The sequence below is a fragment of the Thalassophryne amazonica genome, chromosome 6 (assembly GCF_902500255.1).
Source record: "Thalassophryne amazonica chromosome 6, fThaAma1.1, whole genome shotgun sequence".
Taxonomy (NCBI): domain Eukaryota; kingdom Metazoa; phylum Chordata; class Actinopteri; order Batrachoidiformes; family Batrachoididae; genus Thalassophryne; species Thalassophryne amazonica.
This window is the reverse complement of record NC_047108.1, coordinates 3275273-3301319: the sequence shown is the minus strand read 5'-3', so window position 1 is coordinate 3301319 and position 26047 is coordinate 3275273. Positions and strand designations below refer to the sequence as shown.

The following is a 26047-nucleotide window of genomic DNA, read 5'->3' as shown; positions in this document are numbered from 1 at the left end:
AAGCCCGGTCGTGCGCCAGGAGGCGCCCGTTGAGGGGGGGGTCCTGTTGTGTGGGCCGCTGAAGAGGAGGTACTGCTGGCCCACCACCACCAGAGGGCGCCCTGCCTGGAGTGCGGGCTCCAGGCACCAGAGGGCGCTGCCGCCTTACGAGAGCAGCCAGGGTGACAGCTGTCACCCATCAGTGGACACAGCTGACTCCACTCAGCACGGAGGTATATCACCAGGACGGCGTCTCCACCTCAGTGCAGAGATATCGCCTTAAGATAGAGGTAACAATTCTCTGCTATATTATATTGCCTTTCTGAGCATTGCAGGACAGCTGTCTACTCAAAGATAAGTACTCACCTTCCTGCAGTATTGTGACGTGAGGTGGAGACGGCTTCTCCCCTCTCTGTGTTACTGGGTGCAGCCGCATCCACACCTGTGTGTTTGTTCTCTTGCCAGCAGTACTGGATCCGACGAGCGGAGGCAGTGGCCACCTGGGAATTCGGGACTTGGCGGTTCCAGTACTTCCAGGGTTCGGTGGCAGAGGAAATCTGGGTGGTTCCGGTTCGACTTGGACGGACGTCTCCTACCTTCGAGCCTGCCCACACGACACCAGTGGATTCGGTTTAACCCCAAATTGTCAATTGTTGTATTGGTTGTGCACGTTCCACAACAGTAAAACCTTGTTATTTACCTTCTCCATTGTCCGTTCATTTGCGCCCCCTGTTGTGGGTCCGTGTTCCTACACTTTCACAACACCAACTGGATTTTAACAAATGGTTATCAACACGGAGGTGTTTTTCCTGTGCCGCCACGCCGCGTCGGCTGCGTCCCGACGCTCGGACCCGTCCGCACGTCTTTCATTAAAAAAATCTCCTTTAACAGTGGAATATCCGGATAAAATGCTGAAACCGACTTCTTCTGAAACGTCTCTGTTCTCTCACGACGTCCTGGATCAATAGAGCCTGAAATGTGGAGGTTTTAAGCTTGAAACAGGCTGATGACGCTGCCTGAGAGCGCTGCGCGATGTCTCGCACCGTGAAAAGTCCTTAAAGTGACAGAATCACCTCAAAATCTCTCATCAGCTGTTAAAATTTTCACTGAAAACCAGCTTAATTTTTCGAACCATGTCCACTTCGATGTATCTCACAGGTTTAGAAAAAATTTTGATCAAACAAAGCGCCAGTCTCTCAGCAACTTCTCAGACAAAGGAATTCCGACGAGGGGCTGGACGACTCCTCCCACAAGGAGTGCTCACAGGCGAATGACGTCACCGACAGGCATGGAAAAACTCACGCATGCGCACGAGGGTTCAAGCATGTCTGACGTAAAAACATATGAATGAAATCCATATAGTTTTTGAAAAAATAAAAAGGACCTATACTTTACGGACAGCCCCCGTATAAAGTGAATAAAATTGGTCCTAGCACAGAACCTTGTGGAACTCCATAATTAACCTTAGTCTGTGAAGAAGACTCCCCATTTACATGAACAAATTGTAATCTATTAGATTTTTTGTTTGCCCTTCTTGCAGTTTTGTTTTGTTTGTTTTACCTGTTGCAGTAAACAGTATGACTTACGAGGTCTGCCCACTACACCTGGCTGAATCTTTACAAAGATGATGGAATAATCATGTCTAAACTGACATTTTAACAAATGGTATTTAACATACACAAAAAAGTGATAGCACCATTACATCAAGGAATTCTGGCTACATGAGGGATAGGGTTTAATGAGATGTAACATTTTACCACAAACTATTGTACTATGGTGTATAATTCTACTGGATGGCTTACACCAAACCCGCATTCAGATATTTTGAACAACCAGTTTTACGGTCTTTTGCTTCCATTTACATTCGTGGCCCCATTAAATGTAAAACTTATTTTACTACTGGATTATGCTTAAACAACTTTTCAAATTGTTAGCATTTAATTTAAATCAGTAAACCTTGGTAACTTTTACAAATCAAATTGATGTTACACAAAAGTGTAACATCAATTGTATAGCAGCATTTCTGCAAGAAGTATCAAAATTTCTTGTTCAAAATTCACAGTGAAATATAAACGTGTACAGCGTGTATGCAAATGATGACAAAGGTGTCGCATTCAGTGTTGTAACCTTTTGCAGCAGTGACACAGAAAACCACTCTGAGACACACACAGCGTACATATTTTAATTGATGCTGTCACGTTATTAAAAATAATGTAATTGATTACAGGGTCTGTGGTTAGTTATTCTAAATGAATAAGTGAATTGCATGTATAATTTTTTAAATAACCCCTCAGATCTGTGTGTGGGGCATTTACGAATCTGGTTAAAAAAAAAAAAGGGATCTAGGTTATTTCTGTTACACGTGTCAAGGAGGTATTAAACAGAGGTGTCAAGTAACGAAGTACAAATACTTCGTTACTGTACTTAAGTACACTTTTTAGGTATCTATACTTTACTCCATTACTTATTTTTCTGCCTACTTCTGACTTCTACTCATTACATTTTCACACAAGTATCTGTACTTTCTATTCCTTACATTTTTAAAACAAACAGCCTCGTTACTCTTGGCTTCAGTTTAATGTTTATATATATATTTCACGTCATGTGCGCCTGTAATCACCTTTTCTGCAGCACGGCTTTGCTTTGAACCATGAACCAATCGAAGCAGTGGTTCGCAGATTGAAGCAATCCTTCGACCTATTGCTTCGTTTATTCTTTCTTTCTTTCGCTTAATTTCCCCCGCTAAAACCCTAAAGAGCATACTTCTGTGAGTATTATTTACCTTTTCTATGTTAAGCCGACCTGTTATGGTCTTCTGAAACAGGTGATAAATGTATTTTAAAACTTAAAAACAGGAGCGATGCTAACGCGTTAGCATGTCTATGGCATTTTCAATGTTAAAACTTAGCATTAAGCAGTTGCAGCTCTCATCACGTTCGGGTGCATTTGTTTTCAAATTGTAATATTTCTTAAATTTATTTTTGTTTATAAATAATCTAATGATTATTATATAAAATTTTAGAGAAAGAGGCAAAAAGAACCTGAATAGAAACACAACAGAAAATATAAAAGCAACTAACAATGAACATACATAAATAAATACATACATACATAAATAAATAAGTGTTTCCTGTGAACACCTAGTGACTCTTACACCTCCACTTCATCCCTGTCTTGTTTAATGACAGTTTGTTTCGGTCAAACCATATTTTCAATTTGTTAATTTCTTCAGTGATGTTCTCCAGAACTATCTGCCAAACTAGAAAACTGCTGCATCCTAGTAAGAGCAGAATACCACTGGAATGAATTTGAATAAGGAAAGTTGTGGGGGTTTTTTTTGTTTGTTTATTTTTGTTTTTCCTTCACTAAATGGATGCTGCACTCACTGCAGTTTATTGTCTGGAATAGTCCCAGATTGCATTTCAGAGCTTCTAGAATTGAAACAGTTGCGTGCAGGTGGTTTTGGGGGGTAATTTTGGGTTTTGGGTCTTGGGCCACATGTAGAACGAATCAGTTTTTAAATTAAGCTTTCAATTCATATAGTGGCATCTACCCCCTTTTTTTTTTTTTTTTTGTTAAGGTTACTTTATACTTTTATAATTTAAGTAGGTTTTGGAGCACATACTTTTTCACTTTTACTTGAGTAAAGAGGTCAACTTGATACTTCAACTTTTACCGGAGTGTTTTTAAACTGCAGTATCTATACTTCTACTTAAGTAACAAATGTGTGTACTTTTGACACCACTGGTATTAAACAAGTGGTGTTGTAAATTGATCTTAAATCATGAGAACTATTTAACTGTAATTATGATGGGTTAAATGCAGACAAATTTCATTGTATATATATATATATATATATATATATATATATATATATATATAATGCACAATGACAAAGGCTATGTTATATACAACCCCTGGCAAAAAATTATGGAATCACCGGCCTCGGAGGATGTTCATTCAGTTGTTTATTTTTGTAGAAAAAAAGCAGATCACAGACATGACACAAAACTAAAGTCATTTCAAATGGCAACTTTCTGGCTTTAAGAAACACATAAGAAATCAAGAAAAAAAGATTGTGGCAGTCAGTAACGGTTACTTTTTTAGACCAAGCAGAGGAAAAAAATATAGAATCACTCAATTCTGAGGAAAAAATTATGGAATCACCCTGTAAATTTTCATCCCCAAAACTAACACCTGCATCATATCAGATCTGCTCGTTAGTCTGCATCTAAAAAGGAGTGAACACACCTTGGAGAGCTGTTGCACCAAGTGGACTGACATGAATCATGGCTCCAACACGAGAGATGTCAATTGAAACAAAGGAGAGGATTATCAAACACTTAAAAGAGAGTAAATCATCACGCAATGTTGCAAAAGATGTTGGTTGTTCACAGTCAGCTGTGTCTAAACTCTGGACCAAATACAAACAACATGAGAATGTTGTTAAAGGCAAACATACTGGTAGACCAAGGAAGACATCAAAGCGTCAAGACAGAAAACTTAAAGCAATATGTCTCAAAAATTGAAAAATGTACAACAAAACAAATGAGGAACGAATGGGAGGAAACTGGAGTCAACGTCTGTGACTGAACTGTAAGAAACCGCCTAAAGGAAATGGGATTTACATACAGAAAAGCTAAACGAAAGGCATCATTAACACCTAAACAGAAAAAAACAAGGTTACAATGGGCTAAGGAAAAGCAATCGTGGACTGTGGATGACTGGATGAAAGTCATATTCAGTGATGAATCTCGAATCTGCATTGGGCAAGGTGATGATGCTGGAACTTTTGTTTGGTGCCTTTCCAATGAGATTTATAAAGATGACTGCCTGAAGAGAACATGTAAATTTCCACAGTCATTGATGATATGGGGCTGCATGTCAGGTAAAGGCACTGGGGAGATGGCTGTCATTACATCATCAATAAATGCACAAGTTTATGTTGATATTTTGGACAATTGAAAGGATGTTTGGGGATGATGAAATCATTTTTCAAGATGATAATGCATCTTGCCATAGAGCAAAAACTGCAAAAACATTCCTTCCAAAAAGACACATAGGGTCAATGTCATGGCATAGGGTCAATATCAATGAGCAGATCTGATTTGATGCAGGTGTTAATTTGGGGGATGAAAATTTACAGGGTGATTCCATAATTTTTTTTCTCAGAATTGAGTGATTCCATATTTTTTTCCTCTGCTTGGTCTAAAAAAGTAACCGTTACTGACTGCCACAATCTTTTTTTCTTGATTTCTTATAGTGTTTCTTAAAGCCAGAAAGTTGCCATTTGAAATGACTTTAGTTTTGTATCATGTCTGTGATCTGCTTTTTTTCTACAAAATTAAACAACTGAATGAACATCCTCCGAGGCCGGTGATTCCATAATTTTTGCCAGGGGTTGTAGAATGTCTGAAAAACAGAACTGTTGGAGTTTGGAGGCTGATTTCTCTGAGGCTGATGTCTCCTTTAATCATTATCTTATTAGATTTCATAGTTAAATCTGCCCATTGAACATTCAAATTTGGATGAAAAACATGAATCAAACATTTTTAATCGGTTTTTAAGCCTATGCGAATTCAATAACGACGTTAATTCACAGTCATTAAACCAAACGAAAATTTTGTGCATGAACATCAGTAAATATACAAACTCTCACATTTGAGATTTCGCAACAAGTTATGAAAGCAAGTTACTTTGGTATTGCTCTAAGAAACAAGTCTTTATTTACAGACCAAGTCGCTGACATCTAAACAAAATGGAGCAAAGTATGACTGAAGGTGCTGTAATTAAAGAATTAAAAATAACGCTTCATTTTGACAGCCACAGTTTTAATACTTAATAGCGACAGCTTGCAGTCATTACAAAATTGTATGCTGGACTTATTATTTATCAGCTACCTAGGAAGTTAACGATTAGCTTACCGTCATGCGTCGTCTCTTAGCAGCTTGTATCCTCTCGTCTTCGGCTTCGTATTCTTGTATGACTTACCAAAGTCTCCTGGACTTTTCAATTGTGTTTCCTCTCGCTGGCTGCAGCTTTCTCTTAAAAACCCACAGAGCAGAAAGCACACGTAGTCCTCCATTGTTTTGTGTCACGTATAAATGGACTTCACAGCAAGGGGGGACGCAAGAACTGGTTTTGAACATTGGACATATTCAGATTGACAAAAGCCTCTTCTGCAGTCTGAGTCCATTTCACCATACTGGAGTGCTTTTTTGTCATCAGTTCTGTAAGGGAAGCAGCTACTATGGCAAAGGAGTAGACTGTAGTAATTTGCAAGACCCAAAATTATGTCACCTGTTTCTTGGTCGTGGGTTTTGGCCAATTTTGGAAGACAATCTGTTTGGCATCTACCGTATTTTCCGGACTATAAGTCGCACCGGAGTATAAGTCGCACCAGCCACTTTATCCATTATAAAGAAAAATAAACCATAAATAAGTCGCACCGGAGTATAAGTCGCACCAGCCACTTTATCCATTATAAAGAAAAATAAACCATAAATAAGTTGCACTGGACTATAATTCCCATGGACATACAGGTATGTTAACATGAAAAGTTCAGATGATAATATTGTGACGGCTACCGTTTTCGGATGCATATTTAACCAGTCTTAACTTGTAATCTGCAGAGTATGATTTTCTTTTTGGTGGCATTTTTTCGGGCCTTCTCCGTTGTCTTGTTAAGTTATCAGTAACGTTGAAATTTTTATTTTTCTATGGTAGTCAGAAGTCGCAGGAACAGTCACACAAGCCTCAAGTGCCCTCTCGTGAGCTGCATTTTACCTACAGATATGTTTGTATTTTGCGGACCACATTGCGAGCCGAACCATGCAGCACCTACCTGCGCAGCTCATGACCGCCCAGCGGTGTCGATCCAGCTCCTTCCAAGTGCAGACGCTAATCCTCCGCCGTCGCTCAGTGCTCCCATGCAGCTCTCAGCGTCAACTCTGCTCACACTGATATCCAAGGGTTGAAGCTGTTTTGTTAGCTGTCCCGGAATAAACACCATGTTCGTCTGCTTCAAACGCTTTTCACAATCATCAACGCCAGCTCCTTCCAAGTGCACACGCTAATCCTCCACCGTCGCTCACCCAGTGCTCCCACGCAGCTCTCAGCGTCAACTTAAACACTCTGCTCACACTGATATCCAAGGGTTGAAGCTGTTTTGTTCGCCATGCTGGAATAACAGCAAGCACCGTGTTCGTCAGCTTCTCACGCTGTGGGTGAGGTGAGGAATACGCGTCCAACATTCTGTTCTCTGATTGGTTATCGCGACCAGCATAACCTATAGGACGGCCACCATACTACAGTGCCCATGATGCATTGCATTTCCTTTTCTGGTGGCCATTTTAAAACATAGATTGACTCTGTCACGTAAAATTGTTTTGTTACAGTAAATTAATTGAGATCCTACCGGTATATTTTTCATTTATAAGTCGCACCGGAGTATAGGTCGCACCCCAGGCCAAAACATGTAAAAAAAAAGTGCGACTTATAGTCCGGAAAATACGGTAAATGCCGCGTTCACACCGCATGCGACTCCACAAATTCGCTTCCCTCGCCTGGCGATGGACGCGCCACCATCGCCCGGTGTGTCGCTCTGTTTGGGTGGAAACCTTCGCTATGAAACTTTGCCTGCGTCATCAAATAGGAGCAGCTTCCATTCCGCTCACCATCGAGTCAACACGGTGGACTTTGATCACACGGAGCGAGTTGCTGTACTGTATTTGTTGTGGAAAGTCGACAAACGTCGCCAGCAGCGCCATCGCTGGGTTCACAATATCCTCATGAGACGTTCCCAATTCGGGCTGTGGTTCCTCACTCTCTCTCCCCTCAAACTCTCGTCATTGTGTTATAAAGCAGTCACCATTTGTTTTATTATACATCTGTGTAGTTAATAAAATGATCTTCACGGACGATTTGTTTGCGCGCGCATGTGAAAAAAACTAGCTGCTGCTGCGATGCTGCTCGCTCTCCCCTCAAAACTCTGTCATAAGTCCTGCTCACAGGCTGGCCGCGAGACACAGGACATGTCCACATCAAGTATAAACTCCAGACATCTTCACGTCACTACATATGCAGTCCCTGATTGGTCATTGCGGCGCGACAAGACGAAAAAGTTCAGATTTTTCAACTTGCGGAGGAGGGCGACGCGATATCGTGCCAAATGCGCCAATTGCTCAAAATCGCTTCATTCGTGTCGCTTCATTCGCGTCCATCGTGTTGCGTTGTGTGGCTTGAACTTTTGTGGCTCCACAACGCGTCCTTCCATAGGGATTACATGGCAACCTGTCCCCGCCGTCGCTCGCGTCGCGTGCGGTGTGAACGCGGCTTAAGTCTTCACAAGGCCTCTTCTGATGGTGTACCTCAAATATTTGGTCTCACTGAAAGCCAGCTTGCACTTCTTTGGGTTTGCTGTTAACCTTCTTGCTTCATTCACTCCAGGACTTTCTGTACCTGGGGCAAATGGCTCTCCCTGTCAGGGCTCTGAATCACTGTCATTTAAATTAATTTAAATAGTGGGCATATTTTCTGTGTGGTTGAAGAACCTGATCCATCAAACGATGGAAAGTGGCAGGGGCTCTAAACAGGCCAAAGGGCATCATCTTGTACTGCCACAGTCCTCCTGGCGTAGCAAAGGCTGTCTTCTCTTTCGATTCTGCAGACAAGGGGACCTGCTAATATCCTTTTGTGAGATAGAGTGTGCTTATGAAAAGGGGCGTCACAAAGACTTTAAAGTAGCTCAGCAACCCAGGGCATGGAATAGGCATCAAATTCAGATACTTTTCTGAAGTCATTGCAAAAATGTACTGTGTTATCAGGCTTGCCAGTCAGGACAGTCCAGTCCAAGATCCAAGCACTCTTAGATCTTTCAATTATGTTCATGTCCAACATTTTCCTTATCTCCTGTTTGATTAATTTGATATATTTTTTCAATTTATTTTATTTATACAGCACCAAATTGCAACAATGCTCCCTCAAGGCGCTTCACATGAGTAAGGTCAAACTTTACCAACCCTTTCTGAGCAAGCACACAGGCAACAGTGGTAAGGATAAACTCCCTCTGGTGATAATGAGGAAGAATCCTTAAGCAGACCACACTCAGTAGGATGACCCGCTGCTTAGACCATTCTAACAGTTACAAGGTATTTACACAATTTTGCAAGAATGTCTTAAACAGAAGAAATTGAGAAGAAAAACAGAAGAGCAACAAAAACTGTAGTTTTTTTATTTTTTTTTTTGGTAATTGAAACTATACTCAACAAAAATATAAACGCAACACTTTTGGTTTTGCTCCCATTTTGTATGAGATGAACTCAAAGATCTAAAACTTTTTCCACATACACAATATCACCAATTCCCTCAAATATTGTTCACAAACCAGTCGAAATCTGTGATAGTGAGCACTTCTCCTTTGCTGAGATAATCCATCCCACCTCACAGGTGTGCCATATCAAGATGCTGATTAGACACCATGATTAGTGCACAGGTGTGCCTTAGACTGCCCACAATAAAAGGCCACTCTGAAAGGTGCAGTTTTGTTTTATTGGGGGGGATACCAGTCAGTATCTGGTGTGACCATCATTTGCCTCATGCAGTGCAACACATCTCCTTCGCATCATCCGTGAAGAGAACACCTCTCCAACGTGCCAAATGCCAGCGAATGTGAGCATTTGCCCACTCAAGTCGGTTACGACGACGAACTGGAGCCAGGTCGAGACCCTGATGAGGACTACGAGCATGCAGATGAGCTTCCCTGAGACAGTTTCTGACAGTTTGTGCAGAAATTCTTTGGTTATGCAAACCGATTGTTCCAGCAGCTGTCCGAGTGGCTGGTCTCAGACGATCTTGGAGGTGAACATGCTGGATGTGGAGGTCCTGGGCTGGTGTGGTTACACGTGGTCTGCGGTTGTGAGGCTGGTTGGATGTACAGCCAAATTCTCTGAAACGCCTTTGGAGATGGCTTATGGTAGAGACATGAACATTCAATACACGAGCAACAGCTCTGGTTGACATTCCTGCTGTCAGCATGCCAATTGCACGCTCCCTCAAATCTTGCGACATCTGTGGCATTGTGCTGTGTGATAAAACTGCACCTTTCAGAGTGGCCTTTTATTGTGGGCAGTCTAAGGCACACCTGTGCACTAATCATGGTGTCTAATCAGCATCTTGATATGGCACACCTGTGAGGTGGGATGGATTATCTCAGCAAAGGAGAAGTGCTCACTATCACAGATTTAGACTGGTTTGTGAACAATATTTATGGGAAATGGTGATATTGTGTATGTGGAAAAAGTTTTAGATCTTTGAGTTCATCTCATACAAAATGGGAGCAAAACCAAACGTGTTGCGTTTATATTTTTGTTGAGTGTAAAAATAAACCAGCCCATCTTGGATCTTTAATTCATGAGTGTCCATGTTCAGCAGTGGCAGGTCTAAAAGAGGTACACCTTCTAGTCATTGGTGACCCAGGCAGGGGATCCTGATATCAGTCTGGCACCTTGGGATGTAGGGCCAGGATTTGTCAAAGTTTTCATCAGTGCCTCGGAGAGAGAAAAAGAGTAGAATCAGTCAGCTGTAAATAACTCCACCTAAGGCAGTTCACCAGCAGTAAATCAACAGGGAAGCAGAGAGAATTACTAAGGTGGTCGCTGGCAGCTAGCCCTTTGCTTCACAAACACGGTACATAGGGTTTAATTAGGTTACCAAGGTAGGGAGGCACTAATCCATGAATAATGTTATGTTAGTAACAGAACCTTAAAATCAGACCTCACACAGACAGGAAAGGCAATGAAGTGAGGTCAGAATCGGTGTAATGTGGTCAAACTTTCTGCTTATTGTCAGAATTCTGGCAGCAGCATTTTGAACCATTTGAAGACCCCTAATGCTGGACTGTGGTAAGTCAGAGAGTAGGACACTGCAATAATCCAGTCTAGACGAGACAAATCCATGGATCAGGGTCTCTGTATCAGCCATAGACAGGATGAGACAAATTTTCATTATGTTACGAAGGTGGAAGAAAGCAGTCCTTGTGATTTCTCTGAACTGTAGGTCAAAGGACAGCGTCAGATCAAAAGTCACCCCAAGGTTCCTCACTTTGTCAGTTTCCAGCGAAAAATCACGTCAGCTTTTTGGCTTTTCAGCTTTTCATCCAAACAGCTCTTCCTGCCTCCAGACTAGGGTTGGGTATCGAGAACCGGTTCTTTTCGAGTATCGTTAAGAAATGATTCGATCCACCGATATCAATAGCCTTTTTGCTTATCGATTCCCTTATCGGTCCTTCAGAGCAGCTGTTGTTTTTAAGGATGTTTGTCAGGAAAATGATAATTCCTCTATGTTGATTACAGACCCTGCAGCAGGTCTGTAATCAACCATTTCTGAAGCGTTTTTGAATCGTGAACCAGCGTGAACCACTGAACCAATGCTTCGATCCACTGGCTCGTTCGTTCTTTTATTCGCTGCTCTTCAGAAGCGGCAAGTCTGATTCTTAACCCCTCTCAAACACATTAAAATATTGTGAGTCACTTTTGTGTGGATTAAAGCCACTAACTGGGACTCTTGTTGCAGTCAGGAAACGAGAATCGTCCTCTGTTCCGTTGGCACAGCTCCAAATGCTGCGGCGCTCTCTGCTGAGACAGAGTCCAGTCGGAATTAATAACTTCAAAACGAACTGCCGCTTTAAATAAAATGACACCTCTTACAAATGTTGTAGTGCAGACAAGAAACTACAGTCGACTAAAACCTTTTATTTCCCTCCCAAAATGAGATGTGCTGCATTTTTTATAGATTACATCCTGACGTGAAGCACAGCTGCAAGAGCTCAGCTCAGATTTGTGGAGAGACATTCACACCAATAATGTTTGAAAGGAAATGCTTTTGACAAAAACTACAGATTTTGTTTATTTTTATTTATGTCCAGAGATCAAGGATCACCATGTAGAGTTTATTATGTCCAAAGTTTAAGGATCCAGTCACCAATTTCATATTTATTTACTTTAAGACTCAATAAAATGTTGTTCGTTTTCAATTAAATTTTAATTTAATCGGCTTACAAAGCGCCAAATCACAACAAAAGCCGTCTCAAGGCGTCTCACATAGAACAGGTCAACATAAAATAAATAAATAAATACATAATTAAAAACAGAAGTAAAAGAATAAAACAGATAGAAAACCTGTAAATCCTACTTTTAGTACACAAAAAATTCACAAGAGGTATCGATAAGCGGAATTGATAATGGTATCGATGTCGATAAAATCTTATCGATACCCATCCCTTCTCCAGATGGCTTACAGCGGAGGGGATTTGTGTGTGTGTGTGTGTGTGTGTGTGTGTGTGTGTGTGTGTGTGTGTGTGTGTGTGTGTGTGTGTGTGTGTGTGTGTGTGTGTGTGTGTGTGTGTGTGTGTGTGTGTGTTAGAAGAACTACCATCGTCAATGAGCTCATTCAAATCATCGTCCTTCAGCATCACAGTCTCCCCAGTGTTTTAAAGCTAAGCGCTGTCCGCTTGTGTGAGTGCGCACGCACACACTAGCGGGATGACGCTGGTGGTGGTGGGAGCGTGCTGCTCTTTTCTTATTTTTCTTTCAGCTGCTGCAGTTTGGGATCGCCACAGCAGAAGCATGCAATGGTACCAAATGTTTGGAACCAAATTGCACTCTAAATGCAACAGTGGTTTGAATAATTCATGGCACATGACATAAAAAGCTCTTCTGATTATATTATAGATTCCAGATGATGGAATCCCTAAATTCCTTGCAGTTGAATGTTGAGAAACATTGTTCTTAAACTGTTGGACTATTTTTTTCACACAGTTGTTCACAAAGTGGTGATCCTCGCCCCATCTTTGCTTGTGAACGGCTGAGCCTTTTGGGAATGCTCCTTTTATACCCAATCATGACACTCACAATTAGTGTCCTCAGTTCCCAAACGCTTATTGAGTGTTGTTTGAAGAAAAGGTGATGTAATACAGTGGTAATCATACCACTGTCCCAGCTTTTTTGAAACGTGTTGCAGGCACCCATTTCAAAATGAGCAAATATTTGCACAAAAACAATAAAGTTTATCAGTTTAAACATTAAATATCTTGCCTTTGTGGTGTATTCAATTGAATATAGGTTGAAGAGGATTTGCAAATCATTGTATTCTGTTTTTATTTACATTTCACACAACGTCCCAACTTCAATGGAACTGGAGTTGTATAATACCACCTGTGTAATTGATATGTGAATTTGGAAGACATGTACATTTACACGGGTGTTCAGTGTGGTCACAGTGAGTCCCTGACGACCTCTGGAGGGGATGTAGCTCATCAAATCACAATCCTTCCTTGGTGCATTTAAACCTGTAGTTTGATGCAGATCAGCAGTCTGGTTACCCAGAATTCCTTCTAGTGCAAAATGTAAATAGAGTAATACTGAGTTGAACACAGCCCAGGTTAATCTCCTTGTGTTTTGTTAGGTCCAGTACCAGCAGATCATGGCATTCCTAAAAGAGCTTGACCGGCGAGAAAGAGAGATGCGTTATAGAAAATGGAGACCAAAAGTCAGAGTTTTAGGGAAGTAAGTTCACCTTTGTTGTTTGAATTTTCACTCTCTCTCACACACACACACACACACACACACACACACACACACACACACACACACACACACACACACACACACACACACACACACACACACAGAGCAACACAATTTTCTCACCCTGCTAATTTCTTTCATACATAATACGAGGTCTGTCCATAAAGTATCGTACCTTTTTATTAATTTTTTTTAAACTATATGGATTTGATTCATGTGTTTTCACGTCAGATAAGCTTGAACCCTTGTGCGCATGCGTGAGTTTTTCCACGCCTGTCGGTGATGTCATTCGCCTGTGAGCACACCTTGTGGAAGGAGTGGTCCTGCCCCGTCATCGGATTTTCATTGTCTGGAAATGGCGGAATGATTTGGGTTTTTTTTCCATCAGAATTTTTTCAGAAGCTGTTAGAGACTGGCACCTGGAAACTATTCGAAAAATTTATCTGGCTTTCGGTGAAAATTTTACGGGCTTCAAAGAGAATAAGGTCTGGTAGTATCGCTTTAAGGACCCCTTTAAGGACGCTCAGCGCGCCGCGCTCTGAGCTGCGACGACACGGCACAAGCCACCGGACCATTTCTGAGCTGATGGCTCTGTGGATACGAGACCGTCGTGTGCTCTTTCTCTGGTTATCACAAGAGCTGGACATCAGCCATTTTCCTCACATCCTCTGCCTCACATACAGCACTTACAGTATCTGTGTACAGGCTGGCTATGATGTTTCAGAACTTCTAATGGCCCGGTCACACAGTACTTAACGAAGGGCAACAAAGCCCAAATGAAACAAGAAATCTGGACTTTCGTTGACATCATTTAACCTTCACATTGCTTTGTTCCTGTAGCTGGCGCTTCGTCAGGATTTTTAAACTGTTGAAAAATTTGAATGAATGCCACAGAAAACCTCGGTTCATCTGTATTTCGTTTTGCTGTAGTTCTTGATGATTTTTTTTAACATTTGCTTAGTTTTTGTAATGTTAGTGTTTGGTTTGTTGTCGTTCAACCAGCTGAATGTTTGCTGGAGCTGGTGTGTGGTGTAGGGTTTCTGCCGCTGCGTGTCATGTGGCCATGCCGTGGTGCTGGCCGGCCAGGAAGAATTCTTCAGCCAGTCTGTGATTGTGGTTTTGTTACAGTGCTGTGTGGATATGAGGAGAGAGAGTTGCTGCACAAAAAGTCCAGCCGGAGCTGCAGCATTCTGTCCATTAACTGTGAAGGGCTTGCTGTCCTCCAGCTGTGCAGACAGAAGACCCTGCTGGCCCTTTCAGCGTCTGACAGTTCAAAAGCTTTGAGCAAGTGATTCTTGAGCACCGCATATTTGTTCACAGCGGGGGGGGTTTGCAGGAGCGCGATCAGCCTCATTTAACCCAGTATGATCTGCTGGAGAGAAGGTGAAGCACGTGCATGCGTGTGTGTGTGTCTGATCCACGTACATGGAGCCTGTGCATGCGTGAGGTGATCAGAAACAGCAGGGTTTTTGAAAAAAGGCAAAGAGAGACGGCGCTCTCTCTCTGTCTCTCTCTCTCTCTCTCTCTCTCTCATACGTGCACATTTTGGGTGTACAGACATGGATTAGAGTTTTGATATTTGAGAGATTTGAGAAGTATTTGGTGTGTTTGGAGTGTGTAATATTTTGGTGGTGTATTTAGTGTGTGGTGGCTTTTTTCTTTTTTTTCTTTTTTTTAGAAAAATGAAGCGTCTTATGAATGTTGAGCAAGCGCTTCAGGTTTTTTTTTTTTTTTTTTTTTTTTTTATTGGAGCAAAATGGAGCACGCAGCATGTCATCAGAGTCTCAACCAGACATTGAGGATTCTGATGATGAAGGACATGATCCCTCTTTTGTTCTGGACGAGGAACCAGAGCAGGTGGGTCCACCGACATGCGCACAGATCTCCACATGGTCGGATCACGCGCTTCTGTTTGCAGCTGAGCTCCGTCCCAGCACTGAGTCCTGGAACGCAGAGATGCAATCACACACTGCTCCAGCAGTAGCTCCAGGCACATTTTGTTTAAAGTGTCGAGATCAACGTTAGCTTCAGTTTCATTTTGTTCTTCTTTCGTCTCTTGTGCGCTCTTCGGTGATAAAGCTCGTTCGTCCTCAACGATTTGTGATGTTTTTTTACTTTTTCCCTTTCATTCAGGAATCGACGTGTGACTGGGCCATTAGGTAGTGCACAGGCATGAGATTTTTCCAACAGTTTGTGGATTTCTAACATTTCTTCTTCCCAAACGATCATTGTTGAATCAACGTTAATCCCATAAGAAATGTTGAGACATGTTGGGGGACAAGGAGAGCACGGCATTGCTGTAAGCTGCCACTAAATAGTCGCGGCAAAATTTGGAAATTAAGATTCAACATGCATGGGCCGTCTTTGATATGTCATACATTTATTATAAAATGAACATGAATTAGATTATTATATTTAGATTATTATGCCTTTGCGTGCCTGTGAGTGTGTGTAGTGATGTCAGGCTCAGCTCCAGTTTTTAAAAAATTGAGGTGAATCTTGCTAAGGCACATTTAATCAAATAATCAGGGTGTATCTACGGTCCTTCTACAAAATAAAATGTAACGCAGTGCTAAAATACCCTCAGCCATAAGAGCATTGTGTTCTTTATAATTTGCAGTTGTTTAATTTATTATTAAGAGCCTATTGTCTTATGTACAATTTGTACATGTTCAGTAAAGCTCCTCTATCAATTAGTCAATCAGTCAAAAACAATATTTGCATTTTAACGACGTCTGCAGGAGGCCTTGCACGTGTATGTGTGTACATGAGCTTTTGTTGTTGTGCAAATAAAGAAATACGAGGTCTGTTAGAAAAGTATCCGACCTTTTTAGTTTTTTCAAAAACCTGATGGATTTGAATCACGTGTGCTTGCATGAGCAAACCTTGAACATACGTGCGCATGCTTGAACTTTTTCACGCCTGTCGATTGCATCATTTTCTGGTAAGCAGCCTTTGTGTGAGCATTATGTAGTGCACTCGGCGGATTTTCATTTCAAGGAAAAAGACGGAACAACTGGAGCAGCGCCGCATCAAATTTTGCCAGAAACTGGCGACAGCCAGGTGGAAACCATTCGAATGATTCAGACGGCTTTCGGTGACTTTTCAGTCATGTGACTATCCGAGAAATTGTGGAAGAGGTGGGCATGTCACAGCATGTCCTGTGAGACTTCAACACGGAGGCGCTTTTGCTGTGCCGTCAGCAGCAGCATGAATTTCACCGCCACTCTTTTCATGGCCAAATCTTCTGTCACAGTGGAATGTACTGAAAAAGTGCTGATGTCCACCTCTTCTGCAATTTCTCGGACAGTCACATGACGGCCCCGCATCACCACAGCGTTCACTTTGGAAATGATCTGGTCATTTCAGCATGTTGATGGCCGACCGGAGAATGGCTCACTCTCCACCGTTGTGCGGACGTCTTTAAACCGGTTGTGCCGCTCCTTAATCTGTGTGATGCCCAAAGCATCGTCACCGAAAGCCGTCTGAATCTTCCGAATGGTTTCCACCTGGCTGTCGCCCAGTTTCTGGCAAAATTTGATGCGGCGCTGCTCCAGTCGTTCCGTCTTTTTCCTTGAAATGAAAATCCACCGAGCGCACAACACACGTACCACACAAAGGCTGCTTACCAGGAAATGATGCAATCGACAGGCGTGAAAAAGTTCACGCATGCGCACGAAGGTTCAAGGTTTGCTCATGCAAGCACACGTGATTCAAATCCATCAGGTTTTTGAAAAAAATAAAAAGGTCCGATACTTTTCTAACACCTCGTATTTGTAGATCGCCCTTTGTGCATTTGCGGGTGTTAATGAGACATATTTAACTCTATAGGAAGTTAGCGTGCATGCTAATATCAACAAAATGTTTTGTAAATGATTCCAGAGGTGTTATCAGGTTACAAAAACAGCACATTCAGTTTTAAAAGTGTTTGTTTCTTGCTAGCATTTAGATAATATTTGAGAAATGTGTATAAACATACGACACAAACCAGTGATGGTGCAGCTCTACTCTGATTGGCTGTCACCCCCGTCACTCAAAAACAAAACAAACGGATTGAAACAGAATGTGACTTTTTAAACATCTTAAAATAGGTAAAGGTTAGCCATGTTTGAACTGTCTCACAAGAATGTTCCCAGTGAATTTGAAAACTCTGGCAGTAGTCGGATTGGATTTATGCTGAGCACAGACAGATGAATGCAAAGCCTTCGCAATACCTGATGGCCATATTTGATGTCCTTGGGTAAAAAGCACGTCATACAGGAGTGACAAAAGAACAAAAGACAAACCAAAATCACAATACAACCTACTTTATTGCTGCCCAGTACCATTCAGAGGCAGTATCTGAACAGAACTGTTGCCCTCCTTTCTTTCTGGACTGCAAATTTCTTGATGACCCTCAGATTAAAGTCCATCATCTCCATCACCAGTTTCTTTTCCATTGACAGCATGGCCAGTACATTCAACCTCCCTGGTTCATGGTGTTTCTCAGAAAAGTTTGGATTCTTCTCAAAGTTGGAGAAGCACCTCTCATCTTCTGCAGTGGTCATGGGTGTGGTGATGAGAATCATTCGTAGAGTAACCGTCTCTGAAAAGACCTTTCCAAGATTATTTTTCATAAACAGCTGGAAAAGGTCCACAGCACCACAGCTGGCCTTGAACTCCACCTCGCTGTAGATAAGACTGAGTTCTGTCTTCAGCTTGCTTCCGTTGAGCATCAGGTAGCCCTTCAAGGTGCAGCTGAGGACATCTTCAGGAAATATAGTGTGGTACTGTGTGAACCTGTCTCCCTGCAGCAAAGCGGCACTGATGAGATGGTTCATGAAGGAGAATTGTTCCTTCGTGTGCCCTAATACGGTGTCACAGACCTACAGAGAGAAGAATAAAAAAAAAAGAGTAGAGCAGCTTTTAGTACCAAAACATCTACTTTGTCATTTCCACCATTTTAAAATCATTTCTTGTGTCAACTGAAGCTTTGTCCTAGTTTGCATGTTCTCCCCGAATTTACATGGGTTTCCTTCCATGTTTAAAGATGTGCAGGTTAGGTGAAGTGGAAACTTTAGAATTATCCAGGTCTCCCTTGCAAAAGAGATCTTGATCTCAATGGGACTAACCTGGTTAAATAAAGCTTAAATTAAAAAATACCAGATGTCTTATGGATCAAGACTAAGCACAAATATAATCTTATCTATAATTAAAATGATGCTTTAAACCTAAAGGGTGCAATCCATTTTTACGTCCGCCCAGGATGTTTTACAATCATTGGCGTTTATTTATTTGTCTGTCTGTCTTTTAGCAGGATTACGTCAAAACTACTGCACAGATTTTGACAAAATTTTCCCCACAGATAGATATTAGTGCATGGAAGACTCCACTGATTTTTGGAGATGATTGGGATCTGGATCCGGATTCTGGATCAAGATTCACTTCATATAGGCTTTGAAGGGTTACGTCAAAACTGCTTCATGGATTCTCACCAAATTTTCACCACAGATACATATTAGTCCATGGAAGACTCCATTAAATTTTGGAGGTGATCCGGATTGGCCGACGTCAGAAATGTCTTGATTGCTGTTGTTTTGTATAGAAACAAAACAAAAGCAAAGGGAAAAAAAAAAAACATTAATTTACAAGCATGCACCACAAGATGGCAGATGGCTCACACCTGCTGATCTGTTCTCACAACAGAAATGGAGGCTGCCAACCTGTGAATACTGATTTCTTTCTTCAGTACAATCTCACCTCTTCTGCGATCCTCTGATGGTTCTCTGGACTCGGTACCCAATGTCTCTTTGTTGAATGGGAGCTGCTGCTGTCCTCACTGCTTAGCTCAGCCATCGAATGGAGAGAATTTCTGCAGACGACAAAATATTTACAAAAATAACAAAAAATAAAGAGGATTAATAATAAAGACAAAGTGGATAATAATAATAACAATTTTAAGAAATGTAATAATAACAATTTTAAGAAATTAAACAATAAAATTAACCTGATCAGTTGGAGGTGCTGTTAGAACTGCTGCATACAGCCAAATTATATGTTCCGAATCAATGTTTTTCTTTTGTAGCTTGGCATAGGGGACATCCACATGTGGCATGATGCAGTGGAAAAGTTGCGTGAAGGCCGGATGATCTATTACTGGGGTCAAAGTCACTGGAGTCTTGTATTGTCTCAAAACCACAAATGAGGTCCTCCCTGTGGTCAAACACTGTGTTGATGTGTGAAAGTTCCACCTGACATCTGCTGTGGTGACGACGTGTATATGATTGACAGCGCTAATTGCTCAGTCACATGAGGGAAAAGAAACACTAAAACAATACAATCCGCTGTCACTAAAAAATGGGAGTGTCCGAGGCACAGTTATGTGTGCCCTGCAGGCAAAATTGAGGCGGCCAATCAGAGAGAAGCATCAGGTCACATGCGAGCAAAAGTTCATGGCTTGGCATCAGACTGGCGCCCCTCCGTTAATAAATTACGTTTTCAAAACATCATATTTATTAATTCATACATTGTGAAACTCCTTTTATTAAATGATGATGGGTGCTGACAGGCTGTCATTTTATGGTAAAAGTAAGTGCTTATTTCCATTTTTTAATATAATGTTTATGTAAATTTTCCTTTGTCAAATTTCAGAGGGTTCGGCACCCCAGTGCCCCCTATTGACAAACCTCGTAACATAACAAAATGTGGAAAAAGTGAAGTGCTGTGAATACTTTCTGGATGCACAGTATATATTTGAGCCTGTATGTATAATTTTGACCCTGTGTGGATTAAAGAAGATCCAAAATGAATTTAAAATTTGTGCACCCAGTTCTTGTTTTTTGTTTGTTTGTTTTAAATCATTTATGATGTATGTTGCATTTTCCACCCTGACAAAAGAACTGGTCATACTTAAATAAAATTTAAAATATGACCATGACATTCATGCCCATGATGAGTGCATTCAAACTTCAAAATGCAACTGTACAGTAGTGTTCAGAATAATAGTGCTATGTGACTAAAAAGATTAATCCAGGTTTTGAGTATATTTCTTATTGTTACATGGGAAACAAGGTACCAGTAGATTCAGTAGATTCTCACAAATCCAACAAGACCAAGCATTCATGATATTCACACTCTTAAGGCTATGAAATCGGGCTATTAGTAAAAAAAAAAAAAGTAGAAAAGGGGGTGTTCACAATAATAGTAGTGTGGCATTCAGTCAGTGAGTTTGTCAGTTTTGTGGAACAAACAGGTGTGAATCAGGTGTCCCCTATTTAAGGATGAAGCCAGCACCTGTTGAACATGCTTTTCTCTTTGAAAGATTGAGGAAAATGGGACGTTCAAGACATTATTCAGAAGAACAGCGTAGTTTGGTTAAAAAGTTGATTGGAGAGGGGAAAACCTATACACAGGTGCAAAACATTATAGGCTGTTCATCTACAATGATCTCCAGTGCTTTAAAATGGACAAAAAAAACAGAGACGCATGGAAGAAAATGGAAAACAACCATCAAAATGGATAGAAGAATAACCAGAATGGCAAAGGCTCACCCATTGATCAGCTCCAGGATGATCAAAGACAGTCTGGAGTTACCTGTAAGTGCTGTGACAGTTAGAAGACACCTGTGTGAAGCAAATTTATTTGCAAGAATCCCCCGCAAAGTCCCTCTGTTAAATAAAAGACATGTGCAGAAGAGGTTACAATTTGCCAAAGAACACATCAACTGGCCTAAAGAGAAATGGAGGAATATTTTGTGGACTGATGAGAGTAAAATAGTTCTTTTTGGGTCCAAGGGCTGCAGACAGTTTGTGAGACGACCCCCAAACTCTGAATTCAAGCCATGGTTCACAGTGAAGACAATGAAGCATCATGATATGGGCATGTTTCTACTACTATGGTGTTGGGCCTATATATCGCTACCAGGTATCATGGATCAGTTTGGATATGTCAAAATGCTTGAAGAGGTCATGTTGCCTTATGCTGAAGAGGACATGCCCTTGAAATGGGTGTTTCAAAAAGACAATGACCCCAAGCACACTAGTAAACGGGCAAAATCTTGGTTCCAAACCAACAAAATTAATGCCTCACAGAAGTGAAGAAATCATGAAAAACTGTGGTTATACGAGGTCTATTAGAAAAGTATCTGATCTTATTATTTTTTTTGTGTGATTACATCAGACATGCTTGAACCCTCGTGGGCATGCAAGAGTTTTTTCACGCCTGTCGGTTACGTCATTCGCCTGTGGGCAGTCTTTGAGTGAGGAGTGGCCCACCCTCTCGTCGATTTTTTCATTGTTTAGGAATGGCTCAGAGACTGCTGCTTTGTTTGATCAAATTTTTTTCAAAACTGTAAGGCACAACTGAGTGGACACCATTCGATAAATTCAGCTGGTTTTCGGTAAAAATTTTAACGGCTGATGAGAGATTTTGGTCTGGAAGTGTCGCCGTAAGGACGGCCCACGGTGCCTGAGGGCGATCTGCGCTTCGAGGCGGCAGCGTCTCACCGTTTCAAGTGGAAAACTTCCACATTTCAGGCTCTGTTGATCCAGGAAGTCGTCAGAGAACAGAGAACTTTCAGAAGAAGTCGGCATGAGGAGTTTATTCGAACATTCCATTATTAACGGACATTTTGTAATGAAAGAACGTGCGGGCAGTCGCATGTCGGGCCGGACCCGACCGCGGGGGGTCGCGACAGGAAAAACACCTCCGTTGGAAACCTTAACGGGCAAGTTGGAACATGCCCAAGCTGTTAAACAATTTCTCAGTTACTCACTTGTTGAAAGCCATCAAAAGCCACCTGAATTTTACAAATGGTTTTCAACACGGAGTTGTTTTTCCTGTCGCGGCGCACACAGATTTGCCGAGTCGTCACGGAAACGACTCGGCGAATTTGCGCGCACGTCTTTCATTAAAAAATGTCCTTAAACAGTGGAATGTCCGCATAAAGTCCTCATGCCGGCCTCTTCTGAATCTTCTCTGTTCTCTCACGACGTCCTGGGTGAATTAAGCCTTAAATTAGGATGTTTTCAGGTCGAAACAGGCCAACGATGGCGCTTGGAAGCGCTGCACAATGTCCTGCTCTGTGGGAAGTCCTTACACCGACTAGAAACATCCCATAATCTCTCATCAGCCGTTAAACTTTTCACCAAAAACCAGCTTAATTTTTCGAATAGTGTCCACTCGGATATTCCTCACAGGTCCAGAAAAAATGTTGATAAAGCAACGCGCGCTGTCTCGAGCAGCGTGTGAAACAAAGGAATTCAGCCGAGAGGGCAGGACCACATCTCACTCAAGGCCTGCCCACAGGGAAATGACATCACCGACACGCGTGAAAAAACTCACGCATGCGCACGAGGGTTCAAGCATGACTGGTGTAATTGCACGTCATTCAAATCCATATAGTTAAAAAAAAAAAATAAAAGGGTCGGTTTATTATCTAATAGACCTCGTACAACTAAATACTAGTTTAGTGATTCACAGGATTGCTAAAAAAGCAGTTTGAACATAATAGTTTTGAGTTTGTAGCGTCAACAGCAGATGCTACTATTATTGTGAACACCCCCTTTTCTACTTGTTTTTGCTAACAGTCCAATTTCGTAGCCTTATGCTGCGTTTACACATAACGAAGAAAAGTCACGAATGCCACGAAGTACACATTCTTGGCCGCTGATCACGAATGTGATTATTCTGGGCAGAGGCGTCAGGTGTCCTCAGGAACTGCTGAAACCTGTTACCACACGTTACAATTAATGACACGTGTTGCTGGGGAATTATCAGGAACCATTACGCACGGTCAAGAATAGTGTTCCGCATTGTTACGCGCTATCGGGCGCTATCGCGCGCATAACAACGCATTGTTAAGTTCTGTCACGTTGTGAACGAGGTGAATTGTCTCCACACACACACACCCCCATATTCATCCAACCGAATTCAGATCGCTCCAGTTTTTCAGAAGAATGTTGTGACTCCATGCGTTGTTGGGCTCTGTGCCATGGAGTGGTGCAGAGAGGAGGAGGAGGAGGACAGAGCCAGATGTGTGGCTCATGCGGCTTTCATCTGGCGCATTTTCCCAAACATGAGGTGCATGCAGCAGGTGGAACACCTGCAGGAGCGCGCTGAAGAGCACTGAAATGAGACTTTTAGCCGACTTGGTGTCAGTAATCAAACTGAATGTGATGCAGCAGGGTTTAATTGTGCGCGCGCTTCTTCCTCCGCCGGACTGGAGGTGGTGCAGAGATGTCTGGCTGCACGTGAGTCTCCTCTTGCTCCTCTGGTTCCTCTGGCTCCGACTCGTTCTCCCACTCATCGGTTACAACATCAGGTAGAACACCTGCAGGAGCGTCCTGAGGAGCTTCAGCAGGAACCGTGGAATGACACTTGGAGCCGAGTTTAATTGTGCGTACGTGACAGAAAACTGATTCGTCATGGCACGCAGTGAAATGTGACGCCGCGTTACAAGCCGTGTCAAAACTTGACAGTTTCCGTGTCACTTCGTACTAACGCGTGACAGTTTTGGCTCCAAGAACCGTCACAGGAACCACTACGAACGTTGTCACGTTCTATTAAGGATCGATACTCATCAAGACGGATCAATACGCTCAGTTGCGACCTCCACGACGTGAGACGAAATGAGGGTGGTGTGTGACATTCGTGGAAGATTTTTTGACAGGCAAAAACATGCTCCATGAATATCAAGAATATCACGCACCAACATGCACTATTAAGAAACCGATTCAGATGCGTTAAGTCACATTAAGAATGTCAGGAATGTGTCACGAATGACAGAAAAATGACATTCGTAACGCATCTTTCTTATGTGTAAACGCACCTTTAAGAGTGTGCATATCATGAATGCTTGGTCTTGTTGGATTTGTGAGAATCTACTGAATCTACTGGTACCTTGTTTCCCATGTAACAATAAGAAATATACTCAGACCTGGATTAATCTTTTTAGTCACATAGCACTACTATTATTCTGAACACTACTGTATATTTAAAAACAAGCAATGAGCTTTTGATTCAGGTTTTAACTTTAAAGTAACACAGTTACATGTGGGGAGGGCGATGTGTAGTTTCAGCAGCTTGGTGATGAGAATGCCCGGTATGATGGTGTTAAACGCTGAGCTGTAGTCCAAGAAGAGCATCCTCATATTGCTCTTGTTCTTCATCTTGTTCTTCTTGTTCTTGAGTCACCTTTGTGCTGATTAAAGTCACTAACTGGGACAAGAAACAAGAATCGTCCTCCGTTCCACACCGGAGTTTTTATTCGTTCCTTATTAAATTTTTGTGGGGCAGCGCATGCGATGGTTCTCTGGCATGAGCTTTGTTAACTGAAGTTACTGTCCCTCAGGTAAAGGAAATGATGATGATGATGATAATTTCCTCTGGTTGGAAAGATAGATTTCAGTCAGAATTAATAACTTCACAGCGAATTGCTGCTTTGGTCATTTGGTTTTGTCATTTGGTTTAAATGACACCTCTTTTCAAATGTTGTAATACAGACAACAAGCTACAACTGACCAAAATGTTTTTCCCCCTAAATGAGGCGTCCTCCATTCTTTATGAATTACATTGATTCTGACGTGCAGCATAGCTGCAAGAGCTCAGCTCAGGGCTATGGACTTAAATTTGTCTCATTAATACCCGAAAGGAAATGCTTTTGACAAAAACTACAGATTTTGTTTATTTCTGTTTATGTCCAGAGATCTAGGCTCCAGTGAGCAGTTTCATATTTGTTTACGTGAAAACTCAATAAAATGTTGTTGACATAGAAACCTGTAAAACGTACTTTTCGTACACAGAAAATTCACAGGATGTATTGATAAGGGAATCGGATCGATAAGTGGAATTGATAATGGCATCTATATTGATAAAATCTTATCAGTACTTATCCCTAGTCAGAAATCTTGCGAGGAGCAACTGGTTGTGGCCGGTATCGCAGACCGAATGGTCCGCCCCTAAAAATTAGTCCTCCTTTTGCATCTGCGCATGCGTCATTTCGGACCACAGCAGCACGTCTGGGACAGAGTCTCTACACCCAAAACAATCAAATGGATTAATGGGATTATTAACCATCAGATGACAAAGTGAAACCTCTTAAATCATTCTAAAGTCAGTTTTAAGCAGAAACTCTGCGAAACCCCATGATGCTTTAAAATGACCAACATGCAGTGAACGCATCAGCTAGCAGCTCATTTAGCCACAGCGCTCTGATCACTTCATCTGTCTTTTATGATGAAATAATGTTGTATTTTGTGGAAATGATTGTTGTACAAAAGCTTTAGATATCTGTCGCTGAGATAGATGATAACTGCAGTGCAGATTGAAGCAGAAACAAGGTTTTAACCCGTGAACCGCGACTAATGATGCATGGGCAGATGCAAAAGGTGGACCGATTTTTAGCTGGGAGTGTTCGGTTGGTGACACCGGTTTATAGTGAAAAGATGTTCTTTCCATGTCCAGATTATGGTCTCAACAGTGCTCAGTGGAACATTCAGAAGTTTAGA

General features: G+C 41.8%; 1 protein-coding gene across 1 annotated transcript in view; it reads left to right on the top strand.

Annotated features, from left to right (window-relative positions):
* Positions 1-26047, top strand: part of vps13d (vacuolar protein sorting 13 homolog D) — a 535261-nt gene that overhangs the window by 49322 nt on the left and 459892 nt on the right. The window contains 1 exon segment of the mRNA XM_034171656.1: positions 13441-13541. Coding sequence (XP_034027547.1) covers positions 13441-13541 — 101 coding nt within the window.